General features: G+C 55.3%; 9 protein-coding genes across 9 annotated transcripts; 5 read left to right on the forward strand and 4 right to left on the reverse strand.

The window, feature by feature from the left end:
- Positions 1-84: 84 nt before the first annotated feature.
- PG997_014379 (uncharacterized protein) lies at positions 85-1966 on the forward strand (the record flags this gene model as incomplete). Its single annotated transcript, XM_066818693.1, has 4 exons — positions 85-196; positions 250-1332; positions 1440-1684; positions 1766-1966. 4 exons carry the CDS (start codon positions 85-87, stop codon positions 1964-1966), a joined length of 1641 nt encoding a protein of 546 aa, XP_066660881.1.
- A 226-nt stretch (positions 1967-2192) lies between these two features.
- Positions 2193-3724, reverse strand: PG997_014380 (uncharacterized protein; the record flags this gene model as incomplete). The annotated part of the gene is made up of 2 exons (XM_066818694.1): positions 2193-3050; positions 3110-3724. The coding sequence occupies 2 exons, from the start codon at positions 3722-3724 to the stop codon at positions 2193-2195; spliced, it is 1473 nt and encodes a 490-aa protein (XP_066660882.1).
- A 1612-nt stretch (positions 3725-5336) lies between these two features.
- PG997_014381 (uncharacterized protein) lies at positions 5337-6961 on the forward strand (the record flags this gene model as incomplete). Its single annotated transcript, XM_066818695.1, is given in 2 exon segments — positions 5337-6725; positions 6737-6961. The coding sequence occupies 2 exon segments, from the start codon at positions 5337-5339 to the stop codon at positions 6959-6961; spliced, it is 1614 nt and encodes a 537-aa protein (XP_066660883.1).
- A 1594-nt stretch (positions 6962-8555) lies between these two features.
- On the forward strand, positions 8556-9349 carry PG997_014382 (uncharacterized protein; the record flags this gene model as incomplete). Its single annotated transcript, XM_066818696.1, has 2 exons — positions 8556-8759; positions 8819-9349. The coding sequence occupies 2 exons, from the start codon at positions 8556-8558 to the stop codon at positions 9347-9349; spliced, it is 735 nt and encodes a 244-aa protein (XP_066660884.1).
- Positions 9350-10949: 1600 nt separating this feature from the next.
- Positions 10950-11165, forward strand: PG997_014383 (uncharacterized protein; the record flags this gene model as incomplete). The annotated part of the gene is made up of 1 exon (XM_066818697.1): positions 10950-11165. One exon carries the CDS (start codon positions 10950-10952, stop codon positions 11163-11165), a length of 216 nt encoding a protein of 71 aa, XP_066660885.1.
- Positions 11166-11248: 83 nt separating this feature from the next.
- Positions 11249-11737, forward strand: PG997_014384 (uncharacterized protein; the record flags this gene model as incomplete). The annotated part of the gene is made up of 1 exon (XM_066818698.1): positions 11249-11737. The coding sequence occupies one exon, from the start codon at positions 11249-11251 to the stop codon at positions 11735-11737; it is 489 nt and encodes a 162-aa protein (XP_066660886.1).
- A 390-nt stretch (positions 11738-12127) lies between these two features.
- On the reverse strand, positions 12128-12682 carry PG997_014385 (uncharacterized protein; the record flags this gene model as incomplete). The annotated part of the gene is made up of 1 exon (XM_066818699.1): positions 12128-12682. One exon carries the CDS (start codon positions 12680-12682, stop codon positions 12128-12130), a length of 555 nt encoding a protein of 184 aa, XP_066660887.1.
- Positions 12683-15017: 2335 nt separating this feature from the next.
- On the reverse strand, positions 15018-19378 carry PG997_014386 (uncharacterized protein; the record flags this gene model as incomplete). Its single annotated transcript, XM_066818700.1, has 9 exons — positions 15018-15154; positions 15346-15825; positions 15911-16183; positions 16275-16680; positions 16749-17879; positions 17940-17999; positions 18138-18426; positions 18623-18913; positions 19008-19378. 9 exons carry the CDS (start codon positions 19376-19378, stop codon positions 15018-15020), a joined length of 3438 nt encoding a protein of 1145 aa, XP_066660888.1.
- Positions 19379-19943: 565 nt separating this feature from the next.
- On the reverse strand, positions 19944-21927 carry PG997_014387 (uncharacterized protein; the record flags this gene model as incomplete). The annotated part of the gene is made up of 6 exons (XM_066818701.1): positions 19944-20200; positions 20272-20342; positions 20464-21183; positions 21243-21310; positions 21361-21573; positions 21652-21927. The coding sequence occupies 6 exons, from the start codon at positions 21925-21927 to the stop codon at positions 19944-19946; spliced, it is 1605 nt and encodes a 534-aa protein (XP_066660889.1).
- Positions 21928-22808: the final 881 nt, after the last annotated feature.

Raw genomic sequence — 22808 nt, forward strand, 5'->3', positions numbered from 1 at the left:
TAGGTAGATAGACCATTTATACCTCATTACCATATATCAGACTGAATACGCAACCCAACTGGAAAGAAAAGGAAACCAGGAATCATGGAACCATACACCATCCATCAAGAAGCCAGCCGCATCTTCCACGACGTCCTCCTCGCAGACGCGCGCCTCGGCCTCCCCTCGAAGTTCTCGCCGCCGCATCTCGGACCACGTTCGCCACTGACACCACCATCCCCCGCCCCTTCATCCCCGTGCCCACCAAAGTGACCGAGTGCAGCACCGCACTCTGGGCCCTCCTAGCCACCTACGCCAACGCCCTCACCACCCACCGGTACGCCCTCCCCGACCACCAGCACGTCGTCGTCGACAGCGACGCCGCCACCGCCTTCACCTTCTCCTTCCTCCTCCTCAAACTGAACGGGAAACCCCTATCGGACCCGTCTATCCGCGCCCGCCTCCTCCGGCACGACAACACCCACCAGTCCCACCCCTGGCGCCGCCTCTGCACCAACCTCTACCAGTGCGGCGACGGCCGCTGGTTCCACCTCCACGGCGGCCTCGACGCGAGCCCCAGCCTGCGCATGCTGGGTCTGCCGACGCACCGGCCCGACCTCACGGTCGACACGGAGATCATCGCGCGCTACGCGGACCGCGTCCGCGAGGCCGCCGACGACGCCGACTGGCTCGATCTGGAGTGCAACGAGTACTGGCGCCAGGCGGGGACCGTCTGCCTCACGGCGCGGGAGTACCGCGAAAGTCCGCAGGGGCGCGCGGTGGGCGGGGATCCGCTGTACCTGGTCGAGGAGTCGGATTTGGACGTCCTGTCTGCGCCGGTCCCGTGGCCGGAGCCGCAGCAGACGTCTCCGAATCCGGCGACGACGATGCGGCCGCTCGAGGGAATCAAGCTCCTCGACCTGGCGCGGGCGATCGCGGGCCCCACGATCGCGCGGCTCGCGGCCCTGTTCGGGGCGACGGTGATCCGCGTCTCGAGCAAACCCCTACCGGAGCTGACGACCTTGCTCTACGAAAGCAACCTCGGCAAGCGCGACGTCGACCTGGACCTCAAGACCGAAGAGGGGCGAAAGGCCCTGCTGCGTCTCCTCGAAGACGCCGACGTGATCCTCGACGGATACCGCCCCGGCGCCCTGGAGCGGCTTGGGTTCGGTCCCGCGTTCGTCCACGGGCTCGCCCGCAGGCGCGGCAGGGGCATCATCTACGCGCGCGAGAACTGCTACGGCTGGAGGGGGCCGCTGGCTCACCGGAGCGGGTGGCAGATGATCAGCGATGCCGTGACGGGGCTGGCGTGGGAGTTTGGCGAGTTCATGGGCGTCGAGGGGGAGCCGATCGGTAATTATACCTGAGCCCCCGATCTTATCTGAGATGCATGAGGGAGGGGAATGCAAACAAGAAAGACAGAGAAAGTGAAAGAGAGAGCTAACCGTGAAGAAACGCAGTCCCACCCCTCCCCAACTCCGACTTCCAAACCGGCATCGTCGGCTGCCTAGCCATCATGAACGCCCTAGACCGGCGCTCCAAGAAGGGCGGCAACTACCTCGTCTCGGTGTCGCTGAACCAGTACAACAGCTTCCTGATCTCACTCGGATTCCACGAGGCCGCGGTCCGGGACGAGCTGCGGAAGATGTGGGATGACGAGTTCAAGCCGCGGTACTACGACGACATGCATCGCATGCTGGCCATAGTCAGTTCTTTTCTCTTCTTCCCCTTGCCCGCCTCGCCGACAGATAACCTCTGAATGTCATCGGTGCTAACTCCCGTCTAGTTTGGCCGAGAACTTCCCAAGAAGGCGCCATCGTTGTTCGACCCGAAGCACATGATGTCCATGAAAGCCGAACTCGGCGTCGAGGACGAGATCATGGATTTCCTGGGACCGCCCGTCTCATTCGACGTCACTCGCCTCGGATACGATATGGGCAGCTGTGACAAGGGAAGCTGCAAAGCCGAATGGCCCGCCCAGGGGTAGTGAAGGGGTTTGATACATAGTGTCAATATGTTTTCATTGCGGGTATCAAGATCGACTATAGCTACAGAATTACAATACATATAAGCAAGCACCTTCGTAACTAAAATACACTTGTCGCAAGTCGGAAATATGTCTTCATGAAAGCATGAACAGTTTCCGACTCTCGTTACTGGGGCGCGCCGATCCCCTCTATGTGCGCCGAACGACTAAACAGTCGAAGAAATGACTACGGGATCGGCGGCTTTATCATCACCCGATCCGCTTCATCGTCATCAAAGCCTGCCCACGTATGGTCCTCGCCACCACCCGCCCCATCTTCGTCGTCATCACTATCGGTAACATCAGAGCCCTCATCTTGGTCGCCCATGTCGATATCGCCGCCCGTGGGTTGGAATACGGGTGCCCTGTTTCCGTTGGGTAGAGCTGACGAATACTGTGGGTGAGCCGACGAAGGGGTAGGCTGCGGGTACGACGACGGAGGGGCAGAAGATTGCGGATAAGTCGATGAAGGTGTGGACGGTGGTGGACGAGATGACGGCGGTAGAGTGTGCGACATGTAGTTGGGAGTCGCAGGAGGCGGCGGCCGTGCCATGCTCTGATGTTGTGGCTGTTGTGGTGGGGGTGGTGGCGGCGGAGGTTGATGTTGCTGTTGCTGTTGCTGTTGAGGAGCGGCTGGGGGCGCCTTGGTCTTCCTTGGTCTCTCCGCATCTGCGGTAGCGAGAGCTGCCTGCCATTGGAGCAGCTCGGCCTTCATCCTCCGCCGCGATTGCTGATTCCAGGCCCGCGCCATACGCACCTTGTCCGCAAACGACTTGACGGAGCCGCTGTCCGACGAAGGCTTCCCCAGGGTCGGCAACGGCTGGGTCGGTATTGACGTATGGGTAACACTGCCGCCTGCATAAGGAGTATATTGTGGGTACTGATGATGCGAGCCATAGGGAGGCACAGGGCCCGGCGGCGGCCTTGTCTTGGGGACATGCGACTTTGGCTTCCTGACCTTGGGGGCGCCATTCCGGAGACCACCGGCTCTGCCGACCTGACTCCTGATCAGCTCATCATGCGTGATCGGCTCATTGGTACATCTCTAGAAAGTAAACGGTTAGTCAAGAACCCCGTAGAGAGCAGGCCATAGTCGGAACTTACCCGATGTTGGTTCTGGTAGCAGCAATTGGCACACGCATGCCTGATGGTGCTGACGGCCAGGATCTCTGGCGGTGCTACCACGCATCTTGCGAACGGGCCGTTCTTGAGGCGACAATTGCGGCATGGATTAGGGTTGATCTGGCCACAGATGAATATCATCATGGAAGAGAAGTCGTTGGGCGTCCTTGGGACAAAACCACCATTCTGGCGATTGGGGTTCCATTCGATTTGTCGAATGGTCTTTTGGTCCGACAGCAGGGAAGCCAGGGGATGCTGGAACCGTTGCTGGTTCCTGAACTCGGCCGGGAGGGTCTGGATGGCCGTCTGCCATGCCGATATATCACTCCCGATAGGGGCAGGGGGCGGCGCGTCATCTGATTCATCGTCCTCGCCCTCCTCGTCTCCCGGGTTCTGAGCTGCTGCCGAGCTTGGGGTTCGGCTCTGGGACATGGACTGGGTAGCCGAGCCAGTCTTGGTCTGGGTCTGGGCGGCCGGACCATGATGGTGCATAGGCGAGTCAAACGGCGTTGACAGCACACGCTGGGATGACAGACGCTCGGCAGCGGCCGCATCTGCCAAAGCACCGAAGTCCTTGATATCCGGAAAGTCCTCCATGGTATGTACCACACGTGCGGATGTGGGGTCATGCAGGGGAGTCGCGGTCGGTTGTAGCGCGCGAAAGAGAGGCGCGCCTCAATCAGCCAGTCAATCAATCACTCAACCCAGTTGGCCCAAACAACAGGTCTCAACCAATTCGATAGAGAAAAATTGTCCTCCCCAATTCGCTCCAGTGTCATAACGTCCTATGTCTCGGCATGAAGAGTCCGTCGGCTGACATTGACCGGCTGCGGGAACATCAAAGACAGAGATGGGGATTGGGGGAATTGGTAGTACCAGCTTGGCCGCAAGTGTCGCATTGAATGCGCTAACTTGGGACGCCCCGGTAGAACTTCGGCGACAGTGGCCAGCACTCTTTCCCAGGCTCCATGCGCCAGGCCTCGAGTCATCTACGTGACAAACATTGATCATCTCAACTCGTGTGGTGAGCATTGCACAACTGAATATAGGCATAGATATTGCAGTCTCTTCGGGCGTCTTTGGTAATGTATATCCAGTTGAGGTCATCTCACATTCTCTCCATCGAGAGATGAAGCAACGTTGAAGCATCCAATTGCGAGACTGCGAATGAGCACTCTCAAAAATGCACCTGCAGTCACTGGCTCAGCCAACCAGGCCCGCCTATCCCGTCGCGAGCGCTAAATGTTGGTCCCCAGTGCTCCAAGTCCACCATGTCAGGTAGGGCAACAGCAAACAACGGGCAACAACCAACAGCCATCAATGAATGACGCGACAAGTCAACTTGCTTATCCTGCACAATGTCGCCATAGGCTGTCATATAATGAATACTACACATCATTGCACCAAGCTCGTGTCTGACAATACAACTAGGGGTGCCCATTAATTGGATGATTCAATGGAGGGATCGATCGGTCATCTTCGCTTAAATTTAGTTCTGACGGCACACTGCCAACGCCCGAACCCGCCCCCGGGAAACGAGCAACAATTAAGTCCGTAGAGTACTGTAGAGCTTACCTGGCAGCATGGCTTGGGGGCGCTACTGCACCACGCCCTGATGCGTCCCACCTGGGTCGAGGGATCTGCAGCCATCCCTTACCTAACGTCACCTACCGACAACATTGTTGGCGTTCCGAAGCTGCATCGCCCGATTGCATCCCTCACTTTCTCGGTTAAGACTGGCGGTTGGTCGCATAGATTCAGTGGTAGTGGGAGCGAGATACGTTTGACCCTTTGCCGATTAGGTAGCAGCAGCTGATGAAAACAATGGAGGCTCCGCTGGATGTCCATCCTGGCAATCGCCATTCCCTGTCACCTGTACTCCAGGCAACCCAAACACATCCGGCAGCAAGAGGCGGATGAATGGAACAGCCACTCGCATCTTTGGGAAGGGGCTATTGAATCTATCGACTTGTCACATTTAACGGCCAAGTACCCGCACCCATATATCAGTTTCCCGCTCTTTTTCGTTCTTTTGCTTTTCGACTCCTACCGGCGCAGGCCAGCAGAAGCAAGTGGCTCACAACCGAGCAAACTCAACAACCACATGGACCGAAAAAGAAGGCATTATACCCCTGTTTTCCCTCCTTGGTGATCTTGTCTTCCCTGTCCAATTCCCATTTTCAATCCGGCATCCTGCGAAGCTGGGCAAATGTCGACGACACTCTTTCGCCCCGCGGTCCTTGGGCCAGTCTTTGCCATTATCAGCTATGTCATCTACCAAATCCTGCGCTCACCCAGAGTCAAGCTGCCGGATCTGCCCGTCATCGGCACCAAACCCGGCGAGTGGTTCCCGCTGCAGCGCGCAAGATGGCGAAACGCCTCCAATATGGCGGTCGCGACCCAGCAGGCCTATCGCCAATACAGGAACCAGGCCGTCATCTTCCCGGTCGCCGGCGACTATGACTATGTCTACCTCCCCTTGGAAGAGCTGCAGTGGCTTCTCGACCTGCCCGACTCCAGTGTCAGCATGCACCAACGCACCATGGATGTTCTCCAGATCCAGCACACTGTGATGGATCCGGAGCTCGTGGAAAACCCTGTTCACCATAACATCGTGAAGGGCGTCATGACCAGGGAGACGGGCAACCTAATCCCGGAGCTGTACGACGAGTCTCAGCATGCCGTGAGCAAGTTCTGGGGTACGGAACCCGGCGTTGCCAAGGAAATGCCCGTATATGCCGCAGTACAGCAGATGGTGAGTCGGGTCACGAACCGAGTCTTCGTCGGCCTTCCATTGTGTCGCGACGAGGTCTTCTTGAAAACCGGCATTGCGTATGCCATGGACGTCCCGATCTCTGCGAATATCCTCAAATTTATCTGGGAGCCGCTTCGACCACTCGCCGCACTGGTGGTTGCCCTGCCAAACCGCATTCACACAAACCGGTTCATCGCCATGCTCCGGCCAGAGACCGAGCGCCGCATCGCCATGTACGACGCCCGAAAAGCAGACCCGGAAACGAAGGCGGCCGACAAGCCGCCTAACGATTTGCTCCAGTGGTGCGTCAACCAAGCCAAGGCCTCCGGGGATTGGTACCTGAACCGAGTCTACTCGCTGGCCTCTCGGGTCCTTCTGTTGAACTTCGCATCCATCCACACGTCCTCGTTCGCCATGACTCACGCCATGTTCGATCTTGCCGCGAACGATCCTGCCTACATCGAGGAGCTCCGCCACGAGATCAAGACGGTTCTTGCCGAAAACGACGGCGTCTGGGACAAGCGCACGCTCCAGAAGATGCATAAGCTGGACAGCACCATGCGCGAGTCCCAGCGCATGAACTCAATTGCCACGTTCGCGACCTCCCGCCTGGTCATCGACCCCAAGGGCATCACCACGCCCTCGGGCGCACATCCCCCGGGCACCGTCGTGGGCGGCCCGTCCTATCCCGTCTTCCACGACGAAGCCATCTACCCGGACCCCCACACTTTCAAGCCGTTCCGGTTTGCAGAGATGCGACAGCAACAAGAAGAGGGCAGCAGGGCCGCCGACGGCGAGAAAGGGGGCCGACTTCTACTACTACTTCTACGAACTATGTGCAGCGTGCGCGGCAGGCCTGGGCCACGACGAGCCCCGACTTCGTCGCCTTTGGCCACGGGAGGTACGCTTGCCCGGGACGGTTCTTCGCGGCTGCGGAGCTGAAGCTCATGCTCGCGTACATTGTGCTGCACTACGACATTGAGCACCTGGAGCAGCGCCCGAGCAATTCGTGGTTTTCGGCGGCGCGGTTGCCTCCTATGAAGGAATCTTTGAAGTTGACGAGAAGGGCGGATGTTTAATATCTGAGAGCATGGGACAGGGGTAACCTGAGGGCGGTGGCACACTGTGGTTAACGCCAGCGACTACATAAATCAACGCCCGCGCTTATCGATGGTTTTATGGATTGTTTCACGGCATAACAGGAGGTGCTAGGCAGAAGCCATAGTCATTGACATCATAGAAAATCAATACATGTTAAAAAGAGAAAGCGCTGTTCTGGGGCCCGAGTTTGGCAAGCGTGGGATCCCATGATATGATGGCACAACAGCGAGGTAGAAAAATGGATGGTGGCTGCGCCTGTGTACTGAGTACATAGCCTTGGATACACATCGTGCCATTTTTGTGTATTTGTCAGGGAAATTGTATGTTGCCATCCAGAACGTGACCAAACCGACCGAGGCACGGAAACGAGTGGCCATATATACTTCCGACGCAGGTGGCCACACGTAGGGTGGCCAAACAAACACCCGTATGACCCCCAAGAGTGGAATTTGGAAGAGCCTCTTGAGCTTGTCTTCAATGATAACGGCACCATGTGTGTCTTACGTGGCTCATACCCTGGTAAGATATAACTGTTGACGATAGAGTTCGCTGCTATGCCAATGCCATGTTATTTTCACTATAGAAAAGGTCGAGCAGAGTTTTGCAGAACTCGCGTTAGGAGGCAATATGCTTCGACAGAAATCGATAATGATCAAGTCACTATCCACTCGATCGAAAGTGGCCATGACTCCAGAATACACTTCTCTCCAGAGAGCAAGCAAAGCAAGTGTCTCATATGTGACTGAGGGTACCTCCGCTCGGTCTATGTTTTCCCCTGGATCCGACTACAGTACCTTCTCGGCAGCAAATCTGCAACTCGCTAGGTTCTGGCTGGATGCATGTCTCGCTACTCATATCCCTTGCGCAACAAGAGATCAGTACCCAGTTCTGCAACAAAGAGTCATCAACGCCACCACTGCACCTGCGACTGCAGTGAAAACGCTCAATAATAAAACGCGATGTGACAGCGTACGGACTCCGAGGGCTACGAGAGGTGTACGGTAATTATAGCAGAAGAAGCCGGCCCCGAACATCTTTGTCACCCCCGGATGCACATACCCTGCTCCGCCGCGGGGAGGAATCCGGGGTAGGATTTGACCGGGACGTATGCACGTAATGCATGGCAAGACAAGAAATAGCCTTGCCGTAAGCGGTATATTCATTACAATACCCAGAGAGGGGCTCGTCCTAGGTCCCGGCGGGGATGCATGTCGATGCATGCCGTACGGGTCTAGTACTGTTGCAAAGGCGGGGAAAGGCCATATTGCAGGCCGGCCCACTACTTAATATAATAATGCTGTGATTTCGAGGAAAGCGAGAGACATGGTTTGGATCTGAGGAATACCGCAAGACGGATGCAGCGGCTAAGCCGTTTTATTTCCTATGACGTTGTCTAGCCTTATTGTCCTTCCTCGCAGGTAATAAAACGGCCTTCTGTCCCGCGACCATGTTCAGGAAGCGAGGGATAGAGTCTATTGAGCATAAGAATCTGATCACTTGCCCATCACTACTACTTACAAAACCCCTTCCTTGATCTTTGTCCCAGTAAGATCATCCTTCACGCCCGTTGAAATGTCTACTACCGGTACAACAACAACACAGACCCAGACCTTCGCCTCTGGCCACTCGAAGACCTCGCCCCGCGACGTATGGGAGAAGCGTATATCGGAGCTGGTCGACCAGTCACATAAACACACCTCATCTTACGACGCAGAATTCGGGCCGTTCACTATTAATATCCACCCCACCGTCTACTCGCCCAAATATTTCCCAGAGGTAAGTCTGATAACAATGGAGGCTCGTTGGTTTTGTCTACTGTATAACCTGACCTCCAGACCTGGTGGTACGCGCGAAACATCCCGCCCATCGTGAACGGGGGCAGCTTCCTCGAGGTGGGCGTGGGGTCGGGCCTCAACACGGTCGCCGTGGCCGCGTCCGGGTCGACGGTGTGGGGCGTCGACATCAACCCGGACGCCGTCGAGACGACGCGCAAGAACCTCGAGGCCAACGGGCTTGCGGGCACGGTCGTGATAAGCGACCTTTTCGCCAAGGTGGAGGGCCGTTTCGACGTCATCTTCTGGAACCACCCGTGGCAGTACGACTCGGCCGTTCCCAGCCAGCTCCGGTCGGAGAAGACGCTGGACTCGGAGTACAAGCTGCTGCGGCGCTTCGTAGGCAAGGCGGAGGGCTACCTTACCGACAAGGGCGTGGTCCTTCTCGGTACCAGCGCCTACGCTAACCGCGAGGCCATCTACCAGATCGCTAAGAAATCCGGGTTCGCACACAAGGAGATTATTCGGGGGCAGGAGTCCATCGGGGAAGGTGTTGTCGAGGAATACTACATCTTGGAGCTGAAGAAGTGCTGATCTGGGCCTGGACGTGACAGAACCATTTCAGTAAAGGAAAACCACCCAGAGATAGAGACAGGCCTGAAGAGATGAACACCCTCGTGTCGATGTTGAAGCACTCTGATTAAGATATATATTTAGTTGGAGATAGGGGTATGCAACCGCGCGATGCCCAGTTGGGAAGGGGGCTAAACCCGGGAGGTGCGACAGCGCTTTCTCGACTACAAGAACAATAGTATTCCATGAATGTGCTTTCACAGGCAAAGAGATGAAAGAATTGGGCGATCGGTGGTATGGATCAGATTCGAATGCACGATCTCTGGTGTGTTGAAGCTGGATTCCCAACGAGAGCGCTTCAACTCACGATGGAGCTGTGAAGGAAAGTCCCAAGTGTGCACCTGGGAGCTCTTCATATTCTCTTCATATTCCGCCATTTATGCGACTCGAACACCGTCGACAGGAAGACCTACTACTATCGAGACACTTGAATCTACCCTCCCTCCCTATGGAATCTTGATTGTTCGCTATCTGTGTGATCGATTAGGATACCGAATCCAAACAACAGTCTTTGCAATACTCTGCTTCGTTGTGTCTGACGCGGGCTCGTTCATAACCAACCGGATTGGCTTGGGCCTGGTCGTGATTATGTCCTCGTCCCACAGGAGCTTGGTTGTTTACCAACTGGGAAGTCATCTCCAGTTTGATCCTTCGGGGCCGCTTCGAGCAAACTCTTCAGATCGATCTTTCGGCCCTATTATGCTTCCGAATCCTAGAAGCCAACAACAGGAGGCTTGTCAGTATGTTTCGGGGTCCAGGGCTGGGGTCCATGATGTGAGCCAATGATGCTCTGGTTACCAAGTGTGGGATAACATGGCTAAATGGAGACACTGCCTTTGCGTTTCTGTCACATATGCCAGTCCTTCTATCTCTGACTCTTCGGGGACGTTAGGAAGCGTCTGTATAGTTACGAGGTAATTACTGTAAACCATTTCCCCTGCTGGGAAATGAAAACGTGGTAGCATGTGCGACTTGTTAGCTTGGTGATCAAGTCACCTCATCATGGGCTAATTGCATATACGCTTCTGGGATGTATTCTGGTACCCATATAGATTGCATCTCTTTTGATTGCGTGGAATCTACATGAGGTTTCTGTTTCAAATTATTCTTGTGGAATTGATGCATCTATCATCACTGTCATCGGCATGCGTAGGGGACGAACATAAGAAGTCAAGGCGCTGTAACGGGTGACAAGGATCATGAAGTTTCGAGAAGCATGTCTTACATCCCCCTTCCTTTGTTCGAGACATGCTTCCCCTTTTGTTTATGAACTTCTCGAGGCCATTCTGGATCAAAACAAATAACCTTTGTTCGATATGCCTGCTAAAGAAGTTAGGGAGGGTTCGTTTGGCGGCGTGGCGGGCACTATATCACTAGTAACCGAAAAGATCTCGCCCACTCACCCACCCATCGGCCGCCATAGACTTACCACCTGGTATCACATGCTGCAGAAATAAGCCCCCGAGCCCGAAAACCGAGAACTTTAGTGAGTGAGAGGGATCATCATACAAGAATATACGCAGAGTTAAGCTATTTATTCTGAACCGGAGCGAGCAAGATTATGGAAAACACCTTCTACGTCACCCGCCGCTTCCCCTGCGGCCACAGCGCCGTCTACGAGCACCCGGCCATCGTCCTGCGCAAGATGACGCGGGCGGGCCTAGTGCCGCGGGACCAGGAGTTCGCGCACATCACCGTCCACCTCGGCACGAGCGACGGGTGCAGCACGTGCCCCCGGCGCATCCTACAACAACAACAATACCGGCAACAAACGTGATAGATCTCATGAGAAGCCCCAATACTACTACAGCCGCAACGACAAAGTCGCTTCTGAAACACACCTTCTGCTGCGAACACAACATGCGACGGCCCATGCACGAGTCCGTCGTCGCCAAACTGCAGAAACACGAAGTCGTCCCGAGCACCAACCCCCCGGGCCCCATCGTGCTGGAAGTCGAGAGCTCGTACTGCGAGGGATGCCAGGAGTCCAAGATGCGCTCCGTGCACGAGTCCCTACACGCTCTCCAGCGAGACCTGGCGGACCTAAACCCAAACCCTTCGAAGCTTAACAGCAGTAACCACAACAACGACGACGAGAATTTGCTGCTGCGGCAGGAGGAGGACGAGCTCCGGGACGTGTTCCGCGAGCTCGAGGAGGCGCAGCTGACGGCCGAGCTGGCGCCGCGGCACTTCCGGGGCGCGCTGCGGCTCTTTGCCGACATCTGCGTCGCGGCGATCGCGCCGCCCGAGCGGCTGCGGGGGTGGGTTGAGACGTTGACGACGAACGACTACATGGTGGGAGACGTGCAGAGGGCGATCGAGGAGAGGCTCATGAGGGGTGGTCACTGATGGGCAAGGAGGCGGTGGAAGGAGCTTGAAAGAGCATGTAACCAGTATTAATCACTGTATCAAGCTAGAGATACCTTGTACACTATTATTATGTATACAATACATTTACACGAATCACACGAGAAGTCACAAGTCAACAAGAGAGAGAAAAGAGCCAGAAGTGTTAAGGACCTCAAAATCGTAGTATTCAGATTATTGTTTCATCATCTAAATAACTTCTTCTAGATCGTAATCCAAGAGCAATGCGCCGTTCTATAATGCAAAATGTGTGGTTTTCTTGTCGTCACATGATATGCGTAAAGCGTCCCCTCTCCTCCTCCTTCCCCCTCAGTACCCCCATGTCCTCACATTAGAAACACGAGTCCAATGGAATACGGAAGCGGTAGCGATTTACTGCTGCTGGTACAGGCAGCCGACGGGCTCCGAGATGGTCTGGACGCGGGCGGCGACGGCGGTGCAGTTGGAGTTGCCGCCGGGGTTGGTGGCGCCGGCGACCCAGATCTTGTAGGCGCCGTCGGCGTAGCCGGGGCAGGCCTGGAAGTCGTTGCCGTCGAACTGGAGGTGGCCGTTCTCAATGGAGAAGCCGGTGCGCTCGGCGTTGCGGGGGGTGGGCTCGACGCCGGTGGTGTAGCCCATGATGCCCTGGCCCATGCCGGAGCGGTCGACGTAGAGCTGCTGGGGCGGGTTCTGGCCGTTGTTGAAGAGGAACAGCTCCGACTTGTCGTTCAGGTGGAAGGTGGCGTACTCCTCCTTGGCGCCCTTGTCGCACGAGGCGTCCTGGGCCGGGCCGTAGTTGAAGATGCCGCGGCTGCTGGCGCTCCAGCCGGCGTACTGCAGCTTGGTGCCCGAGGCGATGGACAGGACGCCGAAGGTCTGGCCGATGGGGGTCTGGGCCGAGACGGCGGCGGCCGAGGAGGCGGCGATGGCAAGGGTCTTGAACTGCATTTTGGCGGTTGGGTTTGGTTGGTTGATTAGGTGATTATTAAAATAAGCTGATGGGTAAAGCGAATGTTGGAGTGGGATACAGCGAATGTGTTGATTGATGAGGGTGAGGAGCAAAAGGAAAAACTCTCAACTACCGGAGGATTCGTGATGCTTATATACTTGGAGGATGGGTTAACATGTAGGTACGTACATACCATACAGTACCGTAGCACTCACGATAATATGGGGCACACACAGCAGACGAAGGAATCAGGGGAAGGGTGGGCGCATTGACAGTTGTTGCTGCGATGCTGAGATGTTGCTGTGATGCTGTTCCCGCTTCTCACCGGCAAATCAATTCAGCGCCGCTAATCCCTGGCTTGCACGATCCGCGGAAAGATTCTTTGCGGATGAAGTCATCGGCTGGCATCTGGCTTGCACAGCCCGGCTCCACCTGGCCCGTATTCAACTGGTGAAAACCGGGGCCGCCGAGACCCCAACAGCGAGGCATGACGGTCGTTAGCGAGCTAAATGGGAAGTGCCGTCGCCTTCAAAGGGGTAGAGTTGGGGATTTGTCCCTCGGCTTGGACGGGCAGTCGGGGAGGCACAGCAAGAAGCAAGAGACAGGAGGCGCGCGCTATACCCGAAGCGACCATCGGCTCCGAAGGCCAGAATGTCAGGTTGAAAGTCTACTGAGATTGGGAGTTTATGCGCAGGGCAGAGCAGGGCACAGAAGAGTGCACCGATCAGCCGGCGAATCGTCCTCCCATCGCACGGTCCAAGGGGTTGGCATTGCGCTGTCGCACGTCCGCCTCACACGTTCGAGAACGTTCAGAAAGAAGAGAGCAGCCCACACCTAGACCGCCTGCTTGTCTTGCAGAATGGATTTGTTGGCGGCAATAACCTCCAACCCATTACCCATTCAATAGCCTCTGCCAGCAACCTCAATTGAATGGGCAAAGGTGTTGCCATGTCAGAGCACTATCAGAGCAGCATCGTTACATTCCCGTTTTGTTTTTGTTTTTCTTTCTTTTTGTCCCTTCCTCTCTTTCAATCCATTCATTCTTGACGTAGCTGAGGCTTTTCGCAATTGACCAAAAGCACGCTGTCGCTAGTGCGTTACAGCATAACTGTTGCCCATAACGGCCGGCCCTGTCACGTCACACCTGTTCGCTAGCCTGGGTAGTAGCCTGCTTCTGTCACCAAGCTACAGTAGTACCTAGTGCCAAACCTCCTCTCCTTACCAGCTTGCCAAGCGCCAAGCCCTTCGATTCGATCCCCTGACCCACGGTGCCCACCCACGGCGAACTAGCAGCATGCCACAATCTCGTATCTGCCGGGTCGCGCTGGTGCCCTTTTGTTCTTTTCTTGGTGACAAACGCTAACCAACCACGACCAGGTAACGATCTTCTGGTACGATTTCCATTGTCTCCATCAACCGCAACTCAGCTCGGCTCTCGGTGCTCGGGGGTACGGCTGGTGGGCAGTGTGTGGATTGGGGGCTGAAAGCGGAGCGCGCGCCAACGCATTCAGGCATTTTGCTCGACACTTGGACGACGGTTTATCCGCTGTCTATGACCATGACATGGGCATCATGCAACGTCCAAGGCCAATATCGTTCGTCATGCAAGCAACATTTTGCTCTCTCGTATTCCTCCTATTCTTTTTTAACTTTTCGCCTTTTTTTTTGTCTCAATTCTCCTTGGGTAGCTAGCGCCTCTTTTCTCCTCGCTTATCTGTGGCCAAAGTGATCAGAAGTTTAGGATGCCCAGTTCAGCCCCGAGATGGAGACCAAGTGTTGTTACATCGTCAAAGTGCAACAACACATGATAGTATCCCAACATCTGGGTTGAGCGTATTACCACGAGTACTGCCCACCAGCTGGCAAATGCACACATGGCACGATTCTTTTTTTGGCATCGAATCCAAGTACAGGCGGAAAAGAATCGCACCATACACACCGTCGCTGCCACACCACCTACACCGCTGCTACCTACCAAACCTGCGCCGGCGTTGGTATATATGGCTGGCAGCGCCGGTGTGGAGAGCAGCTTCGACGCACTCATTTGGTACGGAGTATGGCACGGTGTTCGTGCCCAGGCAGCTCTTGACAATACATAAGTTGGTAAGTATAAGCACGGCACGCGCATAGTAGTTGCATGTAGCACTTTTCAAGAAAACGGTTTGGGTGTATGGATACCTCGGTCCCGTTTCAGCGTCAGGAACGACCGACGAGAACGTGTGCGAAGGTTTCCCAAGGACAGTCGAGCTCATTGCACATGGCATGCCAGAATGACATTCACATCGAATCCCCAAATTTGTGATTCTCTATAGTGACCCATCATCCATCTATCAATCATGGACCGAGAACTCCTTGGTTTCTGTGCGGTACATGCACCCCCATCCACATCGCAGCTCCGGTTATCTCGCCGCCTACACAGTTCCCCAAATCCACGGGGATATCTTCGAAATACTCGGGATGTTTGATGACACCTGTATAGTGCATATTTTGGTTAACAAACTCCAGTCCCTTCTCATAACCGGTCACACATTGCCAGAAGCCGAAGAAGAAGAAAACAAAAAAGAAGAAAAAGAAGAAGAAAAAAGGGGGCGGGGCGGGTTGATATATTGCGAGGGGGAGAGTGCGTAGCACCAGGGTAAGATAAACAAGTAGAAGCACTCACTCGTGACATCGTACACCATACCCGACTCCGACACGGCCACCCACGCGCCCTGGCCCCCGTTGGCATCATTATGCGTCTGCAGCTCCGCGCGCGTGACCCGGAGCGACGCCGTGTTCTGCGCTGGCGCCCGCTTGGCCACGGCCAGTTCGGAGCTCTTGAGGTGGACCTTCAGGAGGTCCGGCTTGTAGGGCGAGTAGCCCGTGCCGACGAAGGTGCTCGTCATGTCCTGCCCCGCGTAGCCGAGCTGGTACGTCGCGTCCACTTTGTAGACGTACTCGTGGAGCGCAAACTCGTCCGCCCGGATCGTCCGCCCGTCCCACTCGGGCAGCAGCCGGCCCACCCGCGCCATCGTGTGGCCCTCGTGGAATAGCTTGAGCGACGCGATCCCTCCAGGGTGGTACTGGTAGAAGTCCTGTGTTGCGTCCTGGCCGGCCAGCTGGGCCAGCATCGTGACGGGGGTGGGATGGTGATCGATGTAGTCTAGTAATGTGAAGAAGGATCGAGTTAGCTGCTCGTCAATTTACACCAACTGAATATCGGGGAAATAAGGCGGAGGGCCAAGTACTAGTTATGTCATATATGAACTCGTCGATGGCAATGTAAGCACCACTGTCTGGGTTGTCGTATGCTCGAAGCTCACTCGAGGTAAGCAGTTGAGGCGAATCGGCCATCAACGTTATCGGCGCGGCAATATCAGGCCGGAGAGCACCGCAAATATAGCGATTGAGCTTGCCCCAGAGTTCCTCCGAGATTTGGTTTCCGTCCAAGTATCCCGGGTCTGTGGGATGGTCGCTCAGTACGGCCCTCTTTTCATCATCGGTAGCATTGGCCAAGAACTCTGTGTCACAAGATCGAGCCGGTCAGCAAGCCAGTTAGTTTCCCCCAGAGTGATTGAACGTCAGTTACAAGCTGGGATGGATACAACCTACTGGTTATATCATAGACCCATTCATCCCCATCCATCTTGAGATGTTCCCTAGAGAGAGCGCCGTTCAACTCCAGAACCTCGCTCTCCAAGTACCAAACCAGCAACTGCCCCATGTGTCGATCCGGGTCGCTCTTGAGCTCCCGACGAAATGCTCTCGCGGCTGGATCAGCGTCCCCTTTTAGCACCTTGCCGCAATGCCTCATGTCGACTAGCAAGTTCTGGGCCGCCACGCCTGAGCCGTGAACTCCGTTCGCAACGCCAGTGGGGTCCCAGACCTCCGGTACATTGTTCGAGGTGGGCACAATGACCCAGTTGTTGGCCGCGATCTCGCTTGCTGTGTAGACGCGGGGGGCGGCTTCGGCCCTGGCTCCTGTGCTGGTATTCTCGGACTGGGCCATATCCCTTCCCTGGGAAAGGGGGGTACTACGGTGTCGGGCGAGAGCATGGGATACCCCGGGTTCTGTTGATTGAATACTAGATTGGCTATGACGTAGGCGGCACTGCGGCTGTAGGCAGGGACGTCGAAGGCGAATTCGGCCCAGTCCCACGTGTACATGGACGGATTCATGCGTTGCTGGTACAGATGTCGGTAACAGTTAAGGATTGCATCTCTCCACGGCTTAGGTGTGGAGTTGCCAATCGGAAATTGAGACATTGCGAAAGTGAGGTAGTCCAGCTGGTGCCGTGGAGCAGAATTGCCAGGGACGCCCGTCATCGGGATTCTGACACGGCTCCTTTCCAATGTTCGCGTTACTACTTTCGTGGCCGTCTTCCAGTTTACTAACTGCGTTGTGGAATGGTTCCGTAAAATATCGACAAGAGGTTCCTCGAGAACGTCCTCAAGGGGAAGCGATGCCGCCATGAGGATGGATAACACATAGTAAGGTCTGTAGGACATTCGTTCTTGTATGTAGATTGGGTCGCCGGGATTCAGCATGATATAGGAGACGGCATCCGTGATGTACCTCATCGCTTCATGGCAGCCTCGGAGATTTCTTTGGGCGTGGTAGCTGCGGAACACCTGGATCATCGTACGCATCCCAGACCAACCCCAAAGGCTCTTCTGCCATTCAGCGCGCTCGCCGGAAAACCAGGGGCGAAGCTGTGCCATCTGCGTGTTCCGATCCTGCCACGCAGCACGAACCTGCTGCAACGGCCCTCGGAGCTCATCCACGGCAGGTGCCATGTTCGACAGCTGTGCGGCATAGGTGTGCGACTTTCCATTGGCATCCATGCGAATAATGGGCGTGTAGCAAACCGCGGGCGGCTTGAGGGCATTGCGACCTTTCTTCGCTACCACGTCGTTCCAGTACTGGTCCGTGAATAGAAGAGAAGCGAAGAACGGAGGCATGTGCCAAAGGAAATTGACGGGGTATCGCTTCTGGAGGAATCCCAAATCCAATGCATCTCTCGGCACTTGGTTGTAATTCCAGAGGGGAAGGGCTACATTCTCCTCGCTGAGACACAACACCTGCAACTTCTCCCGGTTGGTCCGGCCCGGCGTCAATGCCCAGCGGCTGTGGTTACCCATGTGGTATGTGGCCCCTCCATCCAAGTGTCGTTCAAAAGAGATGCCCATCTCGCTCATTTGCTCATCCCCTAGGTACTGTTGTTCGATCATTTATTAGCTAACCTAGCCTGTCCAAGATCGGCATAGCACTCTTACCGGTTCGGTACCGGGAGTTGTAGCCCACCTTTCATTACGGCGCTGAATGGTGATGGCATGCTGTAGTTCGCGTCAATAATGTTCAAAAGTCTAGACTAGACGGTGGTTCAGGCCATACCATGATTTCGTGTAGTAACTGCAATGCATCCCAACGCGTTAGTTTCGAGAGTCGAAATGGCGGAGGGGGCATTTCCTTACCGTGATGGCATTATCATGTCTGCTGAAGCTAGCCTCTGCAGGTGTCAGTGTAGGCGGTGCATCTTCACATAACCCACGGAGAAACGGGGCGTGTAGAAGCACAAGAGTACTTTGGACATAGCCTTGTTCACCCGCCCGGGACGGATCGTCCACAGTTGTTGTCAATCCCCTCGCTGCCACGTCGGCTTGTTCTTCGTCCCACTCGTCGGTAAAAGAAAACGAGGCAAAGCGGGTAAGGTGTTCGAGTCTTGCCCGCGCGGCGACCTCATACGCGCCTGGACCGGGCCGGCTGAGCGGGGGGCCGTTCCCTTAAAGCATAATTTCCTGGTTCGGCAGTGATCGAGGCAGGGATTGGGCTTCCGTCCAGGTTGACCATGTCCCCGAACAACAGTGTATCCAGCCTAGAAGCACGTTACGGGTCAATACATAATACAAAACGTAGTTGATGCCGCCGGAGGGTCGTGGCCTTGGCGGGAACTGCTTACCACTGATCCCTTTCTCTGATGAGCTGATCTAGCACCCGGTAGGCGAATTCAATCAAGATACTCATTTCGGACCAGATCCTAGGATCCTTCACCGTCCATTGTTGGATATGGGGCCTCGTCTCGTTGACGTAAGGTTTCTGCTCTAAATCGAACCAATTGTCCTTCCTGAGGAAATTGAACCATCTTGACTCGTCGACTGTGAACAGATGACTCTGATAATTTGCATAGTTCTGTCCGTGATCGTAGTTGGCCGAATGCCCGCCATGGTATGGCAGGTGGGCCATATACTCACTGTAACACTCCAGGTTAGATGCAGCAATCCACATGCTGGAAAGCGAGAAGGGGGGGTGCTGGTCGCCCAAGGGCTATCGGCGGTGATACTTACTTGATGGCTCCAACTTGCCACGACCTCTGGCCATGCAACGTGGTTTCCTGCCATTTCTCGGTGTGGAATAACCTGTCTAGGCCTTGGTCGTCCGGCATAGCCACTGGCCATTGAGAGGGGAGGTCATGGTAGTTCAGTGCGTCCAATCTTGGAAATTCCGGTGCGCGCCCGGAGTGGCGCAGGCCATCGCCGAAGTCGAACGGCACGTCGCGGATATCAAACCTTTCTGCCCAAGGAGACCGAGGCCACAGCGCTATATTGTTGGAGGTGCCCGCTTGGCTCGCTTGACTCCCTCCTCCGGATGCTCCCTGAGTGGTTCCGCCGCTGCCGGGCCTGAATCTAGGAGGAAAACTTGCGCCAGGGGCCGACATGATGCAGGTCTTGACAGAATGGTAAGAACTTGGAACTTGTTTGTCAAGCCCGAAATATCGTGGCTTGTCGACAAGGAAAATAGCTGTGAGCTGCAGCCTGTTTCGAATGAATGCGCGTGGACAGGCGGACGTTCCAAATGGTGCCACAGACTCCTGACACGAAGACTCGAAAAGAAAAGGAGCAACATCATTTCAGGCAAATGTCACAATACCTCTTTGTGTATAGTTGTTGAGTTCTGCAGACAATTTTTGCTGTTGGAATGGGAATCGCCTTTGTTACGGACAGAAACTGGGTGACGAACATGGCCTCCAGACACACAACAAAGGACGGCTACACAACGAAACTGACAAAGGGGGACTGCAAACGGGACAAGGAAGAAATGACGGTAGTCAAGCCTAATCGATGCATTTTTCCGACTGTACTTGCAACATGTTGTGTTGGAGAAGGACGGGAGAATCTGATTTCACTTAAAGATGTGGTCCAGGCGGAGATGGATGGCGCCTGCCTTGCCTTCTTCTTCTTGGACATGCCGCTGATTCCCGCTTTTAACCTTGAGCCCGTCCATCACCTTCCAGTCATATTGGCCCATTTTCTCTTGGTCGCATCATGGCTGCCGCCTACAGGCACATCCTCTTCCTGACTTGATCCCGCCGCCTCGACCGCCGTCTCGGTGTCTGAGCCATGGCTCGGCGGTTGGGCGCCCGAGTTGGGAGTTGGCTTGATATCCCGTCTGATGTTCCACCCGCCGCGCCAGCCCAGCCAACCCGATTCCCGGGGCCCTCGAGCAAAGCAAATCAGAATGGCCGTGCCGATGAACGCGACTGGGCATCGTGTTTATGTTAGTGGCAGTCGCGATTGTTAGGTCTACCATCGCCACCATGCGAGTACTTACTGTTGCAGCCGCCGCTCCAAACCCACCCTCCATGGGCGTACAGACGATTGCCCACGGCAGTTCCTGTCAGTCTGCAATGCTCAAGTTAGTGAATGGTGATGGTTTCGTTCTGACACGCAATAGAACACGCCTTGCTCTTTTCTTTTCTTTTTTTTATAAAAAAAAACAAATGATCGAAGCCTCGAAACTTACTGGCCGGCGAAGCAGAACACCATGTAGGCCGTATTGACCCGGTTCCGCGCCTTGGGGTCCAAATTGTAGACATTGGACCGGTTCGCCGTGTGCGCAAAGTTGGCGCCCGTGTCCATCATGATGGCCTGGACGATGGGGCCTGCGATGCTGAAGCTGCCGATGAAGGTGCCCACGAGGAGCCCCGCGAACTCGAACGACAGGCCCAGCACGACGGAGAACAGCGGCACGAACCGGTCCGTGATGAGGCGCGACCAGAGCGGTCCCAGGGCGATGACGGCGATTCCGATGAAGGCGAAGAGCCCGATCTCGAGCGAGGAGTACGAGTAAGGCGGCGAGGCCAGCAGGAAGGTCAGTGTGGTCCAGAACGAGGTGAAGGCGGCGCTCAGCAGGAAGCCGCTCAGGCACGCCTGCAGCAGGAGCGGCTCGGTGACGACCATCTTGGCAATGTCCGAGAGCAGGCGGAAATATGGAAGTTTGGCGTCCTTGGCCGGGTAGTCGGGTAGAAACAGGAACAGCAGGATGAGCACGGTGTACTGGGCACCGAAAGCCAGCCAGTAGATATTGCGCCATGCGGTGTAGTTGGCGACGATTCCGGAGAGAACACGGGCTATGAGCAGTCCCATGGCTAGCCCAGAGACAACTACCGACAACGAAGCAGCCCGTTTCTCTGGTGGCGCCAGATCACCGACGAGGGGCAGCATGATCTGAGGCGTCACCGTCCTACGGAACACCATCAGCATAGATCTGGAAGCACGCTCCGGTCGCCCATATTGACTTACCCAACTCCACAGATGAACGAAAGGGTTATGAAAACGTGGAAGCTCTTGGTAAGGCACAATCCGAGCCACTACGAGAGTTAGAAATGGTCTTGTCCCTCGTACTAAGCATAACACTTACCACCGTGGCCGTGAGGAATACCAGCAGGAGTACGAACGGCCTCCTCGGGACCTTGTCGCCCAAGGGGCAGACCAACAGCAAGCCCACCGCATAGCCGCCTTGGCTCAGGGTGGCGACCAGAGAGGAGCGCTCATAGCTCACATCGAACTCTTTGGCGATGAGGTTCAGGATGGGCTGTGGGTAGTAGAGATTCGCCACGGTGAATGTCCCGGCCTTTTGGGTCGCAATTTGTTAGCTTGCACACTCTGCACACACATCCCTTGTTGGATGAACGGGACGTCATGCACTTACGAAGCCAAGTAGGATGTTCGTCGCCAGCGTGAATTGTGGTGGGTTGCCGGGATCGTAGCGGCATCTTTGAGGCTTCCAGAAGTCGATAAGCGTCCAGATGCTCCTCTTGCTGGTACCATTCTCACTGGTGTTGGCGATTGACGATCCTGACGGGCGCCTGTCCTGAGATTGGCTTGTGATAGCGTCCTTTGCCTCTTCTTCTGTGACCCCTGAAAGTCCCATGTGATCACGATGCGCATGAGACTCCTCCGTACGGGGTTTCTTCTCTTTGCCCATAGCGCATTGCAAGAAGAAAAAGAAATGTCGTCAATTTGGTTGACGTGTCGGCGAGAAAAGCGCGTTCTTGAGTCCGATCCCGATTGCAACGTCACCACTCAGTCATTCCTCTTTGGGAAATGTTCGATTGAAATACCCGATCCTGTCTCGGATGTCCGGCCGGCGCAGATCTTGACACACCAGATGAGACAGGGACAAACATCAACAGATCATCACAGGTAAGAAAATAAAGGTAAGATAATGTTTTCTTCGGTTGGAATGGCATATATTTCAATTCGCCTGTTTCCCCGCGACTTCATACCATTCTCGGGGTCCTTTTCTTCTGTTCTCTGCTGAACTCGGGGTCACACTGATTGGCGCCCCTGATTGGCGCTCGCCCTCAGTCCCCCGCTTCTGGCCGGAGTCCGGACATCGGCAGAATCGGGCAACTCGTGCTTGAGACCATGGAGTGGAGAGGAGAGATCACCGCTCGCTCTCGTCATTTTGCGATCTTCCATCATTGACGTCTTGGTGAGGTCGGTCGACTTAAAGTGATGCTGACCCCCACGATGAGACGTCCTCAGCAAAAACGTAAAAACACCATGCCTTGATGACTAACAACATAATCTAGCCTAAATTTTACTTTTGCGACTAAACCTACCACTGATGCTGCTGAAAGAGGAAGACTAGACGAAAGGAAGTTTAGACGAGGGACTTCAGACGACAGGGTTCCTCGGTTGGTCCACGTGAACCTGCACATCTTCGGCACGAAAGTTCCCAGCCAGTCAGCAGTGCTCGTCTATCGTACATGCACGTGCTTGCTATTTGTCACTGCATCTGTTGCTCCTATCTCGGCGACAAGGCTTTTTATCGGTCTATTGCGTCTCACGCTCTGTCAACGT

Source organism: Apiospora hydei, assembly GCF_038363865.1.
Source record: "Apiospora hydei strain CBS 114990 chromosome Unknown utg000010l_segment0_segment0, whole genome shotgun sequence".
NCBI classification, from domain to species: Eukaryota; Fungi; Ascomycota; class Sordariomycetes; order Amphisphaeriales; family Apiosporaceae; genus Apiospora; species Apiospora hydei.